Raw genomic sequence first — 15,558 nt, 5'->3', positions numbered from 1 at the left:
ACTTGTTATTGTTAAGAACAGTAAGCAGGTAAAATATACATAAAACCCCTGGGGGAGTTTTCATCAGTAAATATTTTTAAATCGAAAAACTACTACCCCAGACTGCAACAGATAGTGCAGATATAAGAAACAAAAGCAATGATAGCCATGTATGTACAAAAAGCATACCACTACAACCAAGTTACACTAAATTTTCTCTCTACTTTGCTGTGCTTAATAGGAAAGTCTGACAACAGAATACCCCCCCCCCCCCTCAAATGCTTTAAAAATGAATACACAATCATGTACATGTACACCATTTTGGAACAATCTCGTCCTTGGGTTTCTCCTAAACTATAAGTAAAGGATTTGAAATGTCACATAGGCTTGAAAGTATATAGTGATCTGAAGCACTAAATGTAAAAATGAATCATGATGGCACAGCATACTAAGTTATACCTCTTGTACGATATCATCAGCTCTACCATGGCAAGCAATAAAATCCACAATGACGAATATTCTAAAATAAGTTAGAAGCTATGGCTCGAGTTGGCCTACTTAAATTTTATGATGTGGTTTTCAGAAACAGATGATCACAGCTGTTTTAGAAGTTGAGTACATGTAGTTTGTCAACTTGAGTAATCCAATATACATCTAACCTTGCATGTAATGAATCACACATATCTCAAGACATACATCTCAATATTTCATTAATATTTGCCACAAAATTAAGCAGATGAACAAACTGAAAAGAAATCTATTGGTCTGAAATCACAGAAATACATGAGGGTGTTGGTAAAAAAAGGTTGTTGTATATAAAGATGTACGTACACTATAACTTCATTGACTTTGAAATGAAGTGGAAAACCCATATAATGAAATAAAGTAGGTATGCATGCACTTTTCAAGCAGAGTTAATGTCTGTATTTGAAATGCAAACAACACTAATCATGTTTGCCCTTGGGACATTGATGGCTGATACTGGAAATAATAGTCAAAGTACGTTTTTATCTACATTTTTATTGTGTCCATCAACACATCAATATACTGAATGTCTCATTGTAACAAATTTTGTTTACGGTACATTCTACAGTACTACATGCACTAGATGGATAAGCACGATTGTGCACATTAAGGTAGATTTTTGAAATTTGGCATACATGTATAACTTTTGTGTATAGATTTGTTCTAAAAAGTGCCAATTGAATGGCGCCCTCTAGTTAGTCATACCATTAGCACCACCAAGTGGTACTATCCATGTCGGAAACGCCTCGGTAAAACCAAACTACGGATAACCCGAGTTCTTCAATAGGCAAGTCGGGTTGTTGACAATCTCTAAATCTGTTTGTAATGTCAACTGTAATAGGATTATAAAAGTTGTAACAGCTGATAACGTTCCTTGACTCAAACGATTCACTCCTTGAAAGTAACCTTGCACTCGGAACTACAGTTTTTCTCGTTCCATAGTTAGTTAAATAATTTTTTGAAAAATTAAGCACAGAGATACTTAAAAAGCAAATTCCCATATCTGATGTCCATATACCACATGTAACATCGTCAATGTACGATGCACGATGTATCCTAATGTTATGATCGCGATCGGATCGTGACCTTTCACCCAAGCCAGTTGTGCCTCGCGGCGGAGTAACACACTCACTAGTACTTGCACACATTCGGTCGACAGCATTTCAGTCTTGACCTAGTACCTGTACCAGCGATGACTCAGGCTTATCAGATGTAATTACAAAAAGCAAACACTTAGTTATGGTAATGTGCTGATAAGGATTGATAAGAAAGTGCAAGAACTGCACTTTGCTGGTAAAGGCGATGTTCCTCTCATGCTATGATGAACCATAAAAACAGACATCATGGGGGTTTTTTCTTGGTATTGTAACTAAGGATGTGGTATTTTATACATTTTGGGGTTACATCATAATATCATGAATACAAGCTGAAAGAGAGCACTACAAGTTGTTAGACATGACTCACTATGTCACAGTATACAGTAAGAACAATTTACAATGTAAGGGATATTTCAATATGAAACAAAGTTTTATCATCAATCTATAGAACCATGTATATTTGTCTCTTTAATGCTGAACTTACCAATTAGCCTATAACACAAGAGAACAAGAGGTGTAGAAAAGCATACTGGATAAAACAGTTCTCTCTATGTAAACTTTTTGCTTAATGTTTCATGCAATAACTCTTTATCAAAAAATGGAGGTTGAGGTGAGCTGGCTAAAGAGCCTGTCTATCCAAACATAATGAAAATGTGTTAAGAGAACCAACAACATCAAAAACTGAACAAGTTTCTTCAGTAACATTTCATACCCTTATTTGATTAAGAAATAGATAAAATGAACTTTAACAGTCAAACAAATATTCAGAAGTTGTCAAATATTTTTATTCATTTATAGTGTACAACTTTTATACAGCTTCTGACCATGATAAAAAAAGTTATATCTTGAAAAATGTGATATGCTCAGAAAGTAATAACTCATTATTCTGTGTCAATTCACACACTAATATTTCATACCACACATGGAGAATAACATTAAAACTTCAAATTTATAGCTTTAGCTATTCTAATTTCTCAAGTTCTTTTTAATTTGAGAAAGGCCTAAATACTAACTCTGACAGGTTATACATCAAAAGTGGTTGAATGGTTTTCTTAGACTGTCAACCTTTCATCACAGCTGTTAATCATTTCACACAGCTGTCTTGTTATGATGTAGTCCCTGGCCTTTAGAAATACAATATACTGCAGCACACATGGGCAAACGAGATATTTTCATTAACTGTTTTTGTCCAGATATGAATGATAGCTCTTTCTAGTATGGGTGTATAGACATGACACTAATGGATTATGTACCGGTATACTTTACCTGTCAAATATACAGTTACCTTAAAGTTTTAATTTTCTTAATACAGCAATACATCATGAACATGTTGAAATGGTTGTCACGATACTCATAATTAATTGATATAATGAAGAAATGTGACTGTACTCTTGCTAGTTCCTACAAGGGCTAAGTTTTGTAAATCACTAATTCTGACTTTCATTCAGGCAGGAAAATGGTAGATGGACATAATGATGTGAAATAAAAGTAAAATTTAGCACCTGGATCATCTGTCTTGCTGTTAAAGAGGAACACAAGTGAGGTTGACTTCATCTTACACTTAAGACACATAGTAACGTCATTTCAATCAACCATGCATCATGTGGCTCCTTTCAAGTACTAATCCACAAATGTACAGTTATTTGAATATTTGGCAAATCTGGTTCAGAAGAGGACAGTTGTACGCTGTGGTGAGGCATCATTTGAAAATAAGAAAGTTTATAGGAACTTCAAACTTAATGAACCCTTGCTCAAACAATACTCACTCAGGCAATTAGCAAGGAATACGAAATTTGGAAAGTAGATACAATTGATGAGTATGAAGGGTACACTAGTCAATGATGTAACCACAGCCTATAGTACCTAACCAATTTTGAAAAATTGTGAACATTACTTTCCTCAGCATGTAACATGTTTGTAGTGATTACTATGTTATAAAGTGTACCTTCCTAAAATACAAACTGTGAATTTACTTTTAATTCATTTTAGCTATGTTTATACTCAAGAAGATGACAGCATGGATTCTAAGGCAGAGATAATCAAATCAACTCTACTATGTCACTGCACTCAGTGGGCACTTTTACAAAAACTTTTACTGGAGATACACGCAGCGTTTCCATTATTTGACTAATAGTGAGTTAAATAGTGTATCAGATACATTGTTGCAAGAGATTTTAGCACCATTTAGAATTAGGGTTAAGGTTAAAACTCCTAGTGTGGGTAAGACTGTTCATGGAGTTATTGACAAATGGACGATGAAGGAGACTGCATTATAAAGTTTGGTGGCTTGATTCTGCATCAAAAGCAGATTACATGACTGTAATATCGTATCTTGTGATTTCTTCACATTTGGATGCTTACAATAAGTAGCAAATAACATGACAGCTCCCCATGACATGTGAATGCAAGTGTGGTACTTCCATAAGTCCTTGCGATGATGTCTACAAATATATGGCTGTACTTTCACGAGTAAAGTGAGTGACAGTGTAGCAGAATACATTGCAAGCGATTCTAGGCAGTCCTGCAAATTATACCTATGAGTATCCACACTTGACGGGTTCTGTTATTATTACATAACATTATCTGAAACAACAAATTCATATTGTGTGATCACGCCCTTTCCTATACAAGGAACGACTGCATACTCATTTGCATATCATATACATACAGGTAGGCAATCATGTTTTCAGCATTTCACTGCCATGCAAATACCACTTGTATGTGCACACAACCATTGCAAGTAATCTCTGGTACATATGTTACATGTATGTACATAATACATGCAAACTAAAATATTCCTAATGCCTGACTAATTTTGGCAGACCTGTCGTTTCTTTGCCTCCTTAGAACCCTAAGATGACACGAGGGAAAAGTCGCATTGTATGATCATCTTAGAGTACTAAATCATAGAAAGTGACGAACCTAACCTTGAGTTTAACAACACACAAGAAATCCTATCTTGAGCTATTGGGTAAACCCTGATCATAAAGATTGAAAAAATTAAACCTTTTTAGGGCAATTTGTTTGGTATTTATTTGTTGTATTTGGCATTTGAAGATCAGCAATAAAAAAAAACCATTGAATGGGCCATAACATTTATCATCACTGTCAATTCAGTTATTTGCAATATACCATGGCTATCAATATGAAGAATTGATCAATGATAAAGTATATAATTTAAGAGCCAAAACTTGTTGTGCATATAAACAAATACTTCATTCCTAATGGCCTGGTATGAATTTATCAATGATAAAGTATGTACATTTATGAGCCAAAACTTGTTGTGCATAACAAATACTTCATTCCTAATGGCCTGGTATGAATTTATCAATGATAAAGTATGTACATTTATGAGCCAAAACTTGTTGTGCATAACAAATACTTCATTCCTAATGGCCTGGTATGAATTTATCAATGATAAAGTATGTACATTTATGAGCCAAAACTTGTTGTGCATAACAAATACTTCAATCCTAATGGCCTGGTATGAATTTATCAATGATAAAGTATGTACACTTATGAGCCAAAACTTGTTGTGCATAACAAATACTTCAATCCTAATGGCCTGGTATGAATTTATCAATGATAAAGTATCTACATTTATGAGCCAAAACTTGTTGTGCATAACAAATACTTCATTCCTAATGGCCTGGTGTCTATGCCTTGCTTTGAAATCTTTCCTTTTTCTTTCAGCAAAATGTGGGAATGATAACTGATGTATTGATAGAACACGGAGGGGGGGGGGGGGGGGGGTGATAATCTGGTACAATTAGAAAATCTATCTCTATTGTGGTTGATAATAGACGTCAAGAAACCCTTACGTGAGAGGTGAACAGAGATGAGCACATTATGTTGTCACTGTATGATGATATGAAACTGTGTCAACATGGTATCGACATCTGTAATTCCACATTCAAACAATCCATGAATAGATTGGTAGAATTGTCTGGTTTTTGATGACTGTTTAATACCATGTGACATATTTGATACTTTTTGTTATCAGCTGCTGATTGATCATGGACAGATCAATAAGAATATTTACTGACCACTTTGTGATTGTATTTCAGGTTTGTTTTTCTGTTTGTTTGTTTTTCATCATTTGACTATGTTTAATATAATATTACCACACTAGAAGGCACAGCTGGACTTGTACTTATTCCTAATATTTTTACCAAAAATCACTTTTTAGACCTTCTTTGCATAATGACGACATGGTAAAATTTTCTTTGAACAACTAAACACTGAAGGGTTAAGATCCCTTGAGCTATAATATTATTATTATAGTAATCTGCCCAAATGTTTTGGGGTTTTTTTACTTTAAATTAACGGGGCATGGTTCAATCCTTGCTTGGTCAATGTATTTGAGTTGTAAATATCACATGGGATCATTTGTTTGTTCTGAACTAATGTTTTCTATAGCTCTACCAGACAACTGTTTTAACACCTTGGTTTTAATCGTAATCCAAAGATCAGTTGGTAATACATGACTTTGTATACATGTACACATACACAGTCAGACAGACAGACATACAGACAGACAGACAGACAGACAGACAGACAGACACAGACAGACAGACAGACAGACAGACAGACAAATAGGCAGACAGACAGACAGACAGACAGACAGACAGATAGGCAGACAGACAGACAGTCAGTCAGACAGGCAGACAGACAGACAAACAGACAGACAGACAGATAGTCAGACACTTACTTTACAGTCAGACAGACAGACAGACAGACAGACAGACAGACAGACCGACAGACAAACAAACAGATACTTTACACTAAATAACAGTTAAACACAGACAGACAGACAGACAGACAGACAGACAGACAGACAGACAGACAGACAGACAGACAAGACAGACAGACACTTTACCATGCCTAAAGCACTACTCAACCTTATAGTTCAGTTGTGCTAAAAATGAAGATTTCAGTAACAAACGGAAGTACATGTAACATACAAACAAGTTACTCTGCCAGTGAAAATGTCTTAAACACAGGTACAAGACGCTTGAAGTTATATGAGTCTTCCAAAACCATGGCAACCAAGGTACAGTATGTTAAAAGGTTACTGACATCTATGAGGCATGTCTACATCCAGGGGTAAAGACAATATACATTAGTCCTTAGAGGGGAGCCCTGCTATGATTACAACTATGAAGTGGAATAAAGTAGTCAAAATAACTCCTGGAGAGACTCCATTGGGAATTAGACTATTGCATGTATACAGCAACCATAGGATATAAAGACAATGTCATTTCTTAGTTTGCTATTGCAACATACATGTACTTATTCATAGTGTGCTGGAATTACTGTAACCTTGAACTGGAACATAACCAAAGTCTTATATATGTACATACATACATACATACATACATACGTATGTACGTACGTACATATACACGTATGTACGTACGTACATACATACATACATACATACATACATACATACATACATACATACATAATACATACATACATACATACATACATGTACACCCACAAATTTTTTTCAGGACCAAAAATTTGATAGGAGCTATATTTTGGTTCCAATACAATAAGTGTTTGGTCATACTCTGATTAGTTTAAAAACAGATAGACTCAAGTCTCTAGATATTATGACCATCTCCATGTATGCCCGACTACAAATCACTTCATTTCGTTCTCGCAGATGCTAAAATTCCCGTTTCCGCCCAATTTGCCTCCATTTCCTCTTAATCTACTACTCTTAAAAGTACCCAATGACAATCATATTCACACGGAAGATTTACTTGGCAACGCTGAATTGTCAGTTTCTGCTAAATTGAGCATCTCTTCTTCAGGCCTAAGGTGTTTATCTCACACAACACAATACGCTATAGAAATGGTTACCAGGTTTCAGACTAGATATCTTACTGGTTAGAGACATGTACATTATTAACCCCTGTCATGCAAATGACTTCAACAGTATGGCTTCTGACTTTTTATAATGACCTTTTCTTAGGTATTGGTTTTCAAAGGACAGCATTCTTAAGATCTTTATTTCTCATCCAATAAGCAGATTAATGCAATGAAAGCAACTAAATCCTGGTATTAAATTTCACTGTGATGGATGAATATCAAATAAAAAGAATGTATTAATGAAAGATATTGCATAAAATTGGCAAATTTTAATGCCATCCTGTTTATTAAACAATAATCAATGGCTAGTAGCTATGACAGAATTGTGCAGTGATGACAAAATAAGGTGTCAAGTTCATTCTTTTGAAAGTTCAAAAAATAGCTGTGGGGAATATGTATATAATATACTATATGCATGTATTTGATGTGCATTCAATATTGAAAACTAAATGACCCACACAACAGGCAACATTTTCAAGACACAGAAATTTTCTGTTAGCAATTTCCTCATTGATTCAACCTGAATCCTGTTCCTACACACTTTCAGAATAAGTTTGTTATAAATTAAATCATAACCTCAACTGTGATTAAATGCTGTAGTGTTTCCTTCAAGATTAGGTACACAGAATTCCGTTTCGCACATGTTTTTTTATGCAAAAGAACCCCCTAGATTGACGAAAACATATTTGTGCGTCAGCCATTTTTTTTACTATCATCCACAAAATATTGTACTTTCATCAAAGTGAGTTACACGTACACGAAAACTGAATCAAGCTTATCATGTCTCTCACTTTCAGTTCCACATTTCACCCAACATTACTTTTTTGGGGTATCTTACTTATTTTAGTGATTATTCTCAAAACATAAAAATAGTACATATTACTAAAGAGTCTTCTGTAATGGATGTGTTTGATCATAGCCCTGGTACATAATGTACATCGCTGGCACAGACCCTTCCGTATATCAACACAATATAACTTCCACATACAATCCATAGTCAATTTTCATGTTCCAAGATGCACTGCGCAAGGACATCGCTTTTGTTGTTACATTTAGTCTTGTTTTGTCTTTGTTACATTTGCATTTAACATTTTCATCAGGAATTGATGAAAAAACATGTCGAGCTCTTTAATTATGAGTGATTTTATAGCATTAGGATTAAACACCATCAATAACAGAGAGTGATTTTATGGATGAGCCAAGGCTACAGTCAGGTGACAAAATCCCCCCCTCCCCCACCCTGGGTACAGCATACAAACCCCTCAGCGCTTACACAATACATGGCATTGTATGGAGAGAGGTTTAATGCATCCTGGAACTGGCAACAGGTCTACTGGAATGTTTGTGAGTACACTTACATAAGAGTCAAGAAATCAAACAACAGGTTCTACCAGGTTCCCAATTATAACAGCTGGGTTGACTGCCACACAATCATGGTTCAAATTTTGAACAAGGACTTTAGCCATTCAGAAGTGTTACAGTAATAAAAAAAAAAGCATACAAACTAAGAAACTTGTGTCAATTTAAGAACTATACAGAATTTATGAAATGTCTTGTGAACTTTCCATCTGAAGGCAGTGATCACAGTTCAATGTGAGATCGATGTACAAACTTGGAACCATGGAAACTAAATACTAGTATTAAACCATTAATTAAGTATGTATGCCGCCCTTTACAATTTGTAGAACTATAACTCCCGGAAGAAATACATTTAATGATTCTACATGTATTGAATTTCATCTTCAAAAGTGTCAAGTATAATGAGGTAAACTTACTGCACTCTTCTAAAAAAATGTAACATTCCTTGATATATCGTATTCAATAGGCAACAACAACAAAATTTGCAATTAGACGGCATACAGTCATGTAATTTGATGAAAGTCGTACATTGTATTGTGGATGCAAGCCCAAGGGGTTTTGTCATGTCTCGATGTCCAGGATCATCAGTAATAGTACGTATAGCTGTCATTCAAAATTCAAAAATCTTGTCATCTCTAGGTGAATAGGATTCTATTCAGTATCCAGGCATACAATATCTGCCTATACTCTTTGGTTTGTCTGTTTTTTGACAAAATGGTGGTTATAAAATATGTCTTAAACTGAAAAATCAATCATTTCAAAATAAATGTTAAATTTGTTCATTCTTTGAAAATTTTGTCATCCACATGAATAATTAAAGTAGTGATATTGGGTATTTATTTTGGATTGTTATTTATTTAAGATCATTTAAAACAGTTTTGTCATGACTTCCTACTTAAAAAATGATGTGAAATAACATAGACCAAGTCCTTGTTTGTGACTCAATAAATTGAAGATTAATAAATATGTGAAATGTTTGTTATTGTATGTACAATAACAAACTTTTTTTTTACACTTTTTTTAAGCTTTTAGCACTGCACTGAGTTACAAATACAGACTTGGCCTTTGTTGTTTCACACTGATTTTTCAAGTAGAAAACCATGATAAAATTGTTTTATAAATTAAAAATCCAAAATAAATACCCACTCCTCATCCATATGGCCGCTTTACAGAATGTCATTTGCATTTGCTTAACTGGTAGGACTTGTAGGAGTACTTTACAGACTGATTAGTTTCAAGCAATCTACATGTCTCACAAGATGAGTATGAATTTGGGGGGACTCCTGGAATAATGACTTGAACAGTCAGGGATGACTGCTCGCATGAAGCTCATAGGTGGTACGTTGCCAGGTCAGGGTAACTCTGGGATAGCCTGTGGACTAACTTGGAAAGCCTTGATAGTTTCAAACAGTGATGTGACATGGCGCGTGCAACATTAGCTATGTCACGTAGTCCTAAATCTGAATGGATTTCTATAGAAATGTGTGGGTGTGCTTATGAGCTAGTGTATTCATCTGCATAAAAAGAAAATCACTGGGCGCAATTCCACCACAAAAAAAAATGGTTAGAAAGGTCGCTGTCACATAGCACATTCACATAATCTATCACCACTTAGCCAGTTGTTGGATGTGGGTATTACTGATGAATCGTTGTAACATGACACATTGACGTATCTATCTACCACCACTGTCAGTGGTGATAGGATGGTTTAACACATCTCTTGCCACCTTGTCAGTTGTTTGATGTATAAAATACTGAAGAACGTTTGTGACAGAGAAATCGTTATATCTATCGCCACTTTGTCAATTACTTGGTGTCTAAATTACTCAAGAACATTGGTTGCACAATATAGTTTTACGTAACTAACTATCACCACTCTGTGTGTTGTTTGATGTCTAAATTACAAGTCTTACATTTGTGACATGTGGATTGTAGTATTGATTGCCACGTTGTCTGCAGCTGTTGGAATGAAATTGGCAATCTTCTACTTTCCCATAGTTAACATAGTATTTGTTTGACAGTGATATTCAGTTCTAAAAATGGCTTGAGTTTAATATTGTTTTGATTTCTATTTGTAGAATGACGGCCTATTTTTTTTCTCATGACTTTAATTTTAACGTTTCAGAATTAATCCTTAGTTTCTAATGGTTCAAAGAAATGGTACTGATTTTTGACTCCTTCAACTTTCTAAAAATACCACCATTGGCTTTGTAGCACAACTGTATGTGGCTGTTGCTATGGGTGTGGTCTTGTTGCTAGGCATATTTGCTTACATTTCAGTTGTGCTAAAAGTTGTGACAGACAGTTTGTAAAACTACACTCACTGTATGCTCATGAATACAAATGTCCTCCCCTTGCATCCTCAACAGCCTTGCTTCTCAACTCACCAATACAGTTAGTCTTGTCCTTGTGTGAATATCTGGAGTAGTTTTGTGACAGGTCGGTGTGCTAACTATCCGTTATTTTAATGAAAATATACCCCATAGTGATAGTGGTGATACACTTGAAATACCCAACTCTGCATGCAATCTCCATTCCTCAGCCGTCATGTATTAGTAGCATAATGAAAGTTGACAGGATGAACACTTGATCTCCATGATTCACATTATTGCTGCACAAAATTCTATTGAATGACTGTGTTTAATGCACCTTTTCAGGTCGATGACATGGTCAAATGTTCTGCACCATTGGAGGTCATTATAACTAACCTTACTTCAACTAGTTTCAATCATGCATATAATTTTGTTTTTCAAATGAGAAGCGTATTTCAATTTCGACATGCCTCTGAGAAGACACACTTTAGAAAATTAAGCGTTGTTTTGTTTGCGTGTGCAGTGTGCTTGAGAATTAAAGGTATAATGTTAATAGTGTTTCACAAAAAGTCACAAAAGTTCTCTAATATGGGGGTAGATGATAATTTCCAGCCTCTACTCTAAGCATACCCTAGAAATACATATTTCAATTACGTAAACTCCTAATAGTCCACTGAAGCCAGGATTTAAAGGTAGACAGGGATATAAAAGGCCCCTAACTTCTTGGGGGTTATTGTCAAACTTGAATACATATAGTTAACAATGCACCGATTCCTCTATGAAAATCCATGACAACAATGGGCAGCTGGTGATTTTTGTATTTCATTTTGGTATGTGTGGATGTGTGAATGTCTTGAGAATGCATGTGTTGTTACAGGAAGGAAGTTGATATATACATGATATATACAATATTGGACGTAATCAGACTGTGGCTTGTTCGTTACTTGGTCATTACTGAAAATCCATTACTCTTATAATTATTCAAGATTAAGAAGTCGAGGTGCTGACAACAACCAGGAGGCCAGCTCTGCCTTTAAATTTGTCAAGAATGGTTTAATTTATATTTGAAGCCTGGCGTGATTTCCCTGCAAACTGCCATAAATAGCCGACTTTCACAACCCCTGCCCCTACATGTGTATGTGACAGTGTAGTCCACTATACAATCAAGTACCATATTTCAATATAAATTTTACATTGAATTGTAAACATGCTGTCTATATAACCACTGTAACTCTTCTAAGAACATAATATTTACGGTAACATTTCTTTTAGCTTCCAAGGTGCTCTTACAAGATGTTCAAGAGAATATCAAATTCTCATATTGATTGAATGAATGTCCAGATGTCAACTTTTGGGGTTACACAGACATCATGAAAGTGGATACATTTACAAGATTTTGAACTCTGATACAGTTATACTAAAACCATGACAGAGGCACTACTAATTGGCAGAACAACACATGGCAGTACATAAATTATTCAGTTTATGTGTACATGTATGCTACAACAAATATTCACAGTGAAAATAATACCAGTATATGACTCAAAATACTGAAAATAATACAACTCAATATGCTATCAAATTTTTAACATACTACATAAAACAAGACTAAGATTATATCCATTTCACTTACAGCCATCTATAAGTACTAACATTAGTATGTAATCCTCTTATGATTTTAATTAATTTATAGATGGTTCTGCCGTATGTCTACTTACCATTGCAAACTAAATCAATATAGAGTAGTTCAAATAAGGGTCAAACAAAAGTTCATGTTAGGGTCAGATTGCTCTAATAATCTCTTGTATTTCTTGTATGTAATACACATCAATGTCATGTATAGAATGATATATATTAACCAATATGCAAAACAATCTAATTGATATGCATGTCCAATGCACACCAATATCATATAATGATGATAGCAGATATGCATAGCAATGTAATTGATATCCATCCATTTATCCAATGCACATGAATATCATATATAATGATATCAGATATGCAAAACAATGTAATTGATATGCATGTCCAATGCACACCAATATCATATATAATGATATTAGATATGCAAAACAATGTAATTCATATGCATGTCCACTGCACATTAATGCCATGTAATAATATCATATGCAAAGCAATCTAGTTGATATGCATGTCCAAAGCACACCAATGCCATGTATATAATAATGATATCTGATGATGCTTAGAATATTATGAAAATAAGTACATTTTATGCTAAAACTAACATAATGAACCTCATATTTTGAACTCTGTATGCCTAATAAGAGCCTCTAGGTTGAAGTGTACGAATTAAAGTGACTTCTTATTTCTCAAATAAGGTCACTCCAAAAAATGAGGTCACTTCAAACAATACTTTAATAACTAAATCAACTATGTACAAAATGTAGATCAGATCAGGGTCGAGAAATGGTAAACATGATAACAACCTAAAACTACACGCATCAATCAAACAAAAATACACCAATTTCTCAGAGACTAGACTAACATCTTAGAATCACACCACACACCCAATTTACTGTCAAACACATTAAGTACTTACATTATCGTTGGATACAACATCCAGTATCTGTGCCCAGAGTTCACCTCGTTGATGTGGAGGACACCCCTTCTTAGCAAACTGTTGTGCTACGGGACTGTGACATTGATGTAGTACTTTCTTCCCAAGTTTCATCCTGTCAGTCTCGGTGGTATCTATTAGAATCATAAACAGAAACGTGAAAACAAAAACAACAAACTAGAAACCTGTGATTTTTAGAAACATATAGTATTTCCTTGCTCTAGATTTGATAAAAATATTTATTTCCAGTCTCATTTTCACCCATTTCATATGTATGCATGAAGGCTCACTTCAGATTAGGATTACAATTCAGGTGTGAAAAAATAGTTGTCTGGCAGAGCTTTAGAAAAAGTTGGTTCAGGACGACAGAAAGATCCTATGTATTAATGTTTATGGTCCCACTGATAAGATAACATTAATGTGAGAACCTTGGATGGAAACCCCTGGGATTTAACACTAACCTGGTATGATGTCAGAAGAATCATCAACTCCTGTCTGGCTTTCAGTCATTGAAAGTTCCCAGTACTGTTCTTTCTGTAATTAAACAATGAAAATCTCAAATTCAGATGTTGAAAATAGCATGAATGTATCAACTTAAAACAGTTGATAATGGAAGTCAACCTCACAGATTTAGGAATTGGGGAGCATAAATGAAAGTTAAAGGGAACATCACTCCAGGAAATAAAGGTATTTTCATAAACTTTGGGTTCTAGAGAGCAATTTCATATTTTCATATTTCACCTCTGTTTTTCTGACACCTGAACACCCTAGCCCCATAGGACTTAGCATATATAAATATTTATTAAAGGCACATTGAATATTCATAATTTTTAAGTGTTTATTCCTTTAGATAAATAATCATGAATATTCAGTGTACATCTAATAAATATGTATGTCTGCTATTAAAGTCCAGGTGAGAACAACAGACTGAGTTGACATACAGTTTTAATTTTTTAGTGTTCCTTGGCAATCATGCAATATTTATGTAATGTGAAATCATGAAATTACTCTCCAGAACCTGAAGTTTTAAAAAATTCTGTTATTTCCTGGAGTGGGACACCCCTTTAACACACAATGTTATTATACACAAGGCTTAGTAGAAACACCAAATGTTTAGTCAACTTAAAGAGTATATGCCTATCTTGGGCATAGGTATTGGTAAGGATACAAGGCAAGGCAGAAATACCAAACCTGGGAGTAAATGTACAATGTGTGTCAAGGTCTACAATATTTATAGCCTGGATTGTCTTATTCCCTATTGGATATTTATATATCTTCTCCCAGTATTCAGAATGAGTGTGATGTCATTGAGGATGTTTTTTTCCCTGTGTGGTAGCAGTCTCAACTTGGAGGGATGCCTTGAAGTTGACATCACACTTTCTTTCTTAAACTTTAAGCTTGAGCCAGTATAATTATAATTCCATCTAAAATATTTCCTTTCATTCAGCTTGAAAATACTTGCAAAGGTTATATACCTACTAGCCTTCAACTCCTATTTAACAAGGCACCTTATATCACATGTATAAAGAGGAATAATGTTTCATATATTGTTCATGGTTCCAAGAATCAATAGGACAGTATTTTAGTTACTTTGGAACAATAAATTGAAAACGAATGTGACAATCGATCCGTCTACTACGGACCTTGATCACGCATTCATGATGAAGGCAAACAGAGTCTGTGTAAACAAATAATGACGATGTATTACTACAAACTTAAGATAAATCATGAAAATTGTTTGTCTTTATTGTGATCAAGGTCCATAGTACATGTAGGAGGATCAAAACATCGCATTCGTTTCCAATTTATCGATCCAAAATAA

General features: G+C 34.6%; 2 protein-coding genes across 2 annotated transcripts in view; one reads left to right on the top strand and one right to left on the bottom strand.

Annotated features, from left to right (window-relative positions):
- LOC144438522 (cholecystokinin receptor type A-like) overlaps nucleotides 1–15,558 on the top strand; it is a 124,364-nt gene that overhangs the window by 23,360 nt on the left and 85,446 nt on the right. The gene's annotated exons all lie outside the window — the stretch shown is intronic.
- LOC144438521 (TBC1 domain family member 19-like) overlaps nucleotides 1–15,558 on the bottom strand; it is a 145,310-nt gene that overhangs the window by 115,177 nt on the left and 14,575 nt on the right. Inside the window, exons 8-9 of the mRNA XM_078127581.1 lie at nucleotides 14,198–14,270; nucleotides 13,719–13,870 (exon numbers count right to left, since the gene is read on the bottom strand). Coding sequence (XP_077983707.1) covers nucleotides 13,719–13,870; nucleotides 14,198–14,270 — 225 coding nt within the window. The remainder of the gene's footprint in view (nucleotides 1–13,718; nucleotides 13,871–14,197; nucleotides 14,271–15,558) is intronic.

Source organism: Glandiceps talaboti, chromosome 8 (assembly GCF_964340395.1).
Source record: "Glandiceps talaboti chromosome 8, keGlaTala1.1, whole genome shotgun sequence".
Lineage (NCBI taxonomy): Eukaryota > Metazoa > Hemichordata > Enteropneusta > Spengelidae > Glandiceps > Glandiceps talaboti.
Note: the sequence above shows the minus strand (reverse complement) of the source record. Positions and strands in the feature narration are given on the sequence as shown.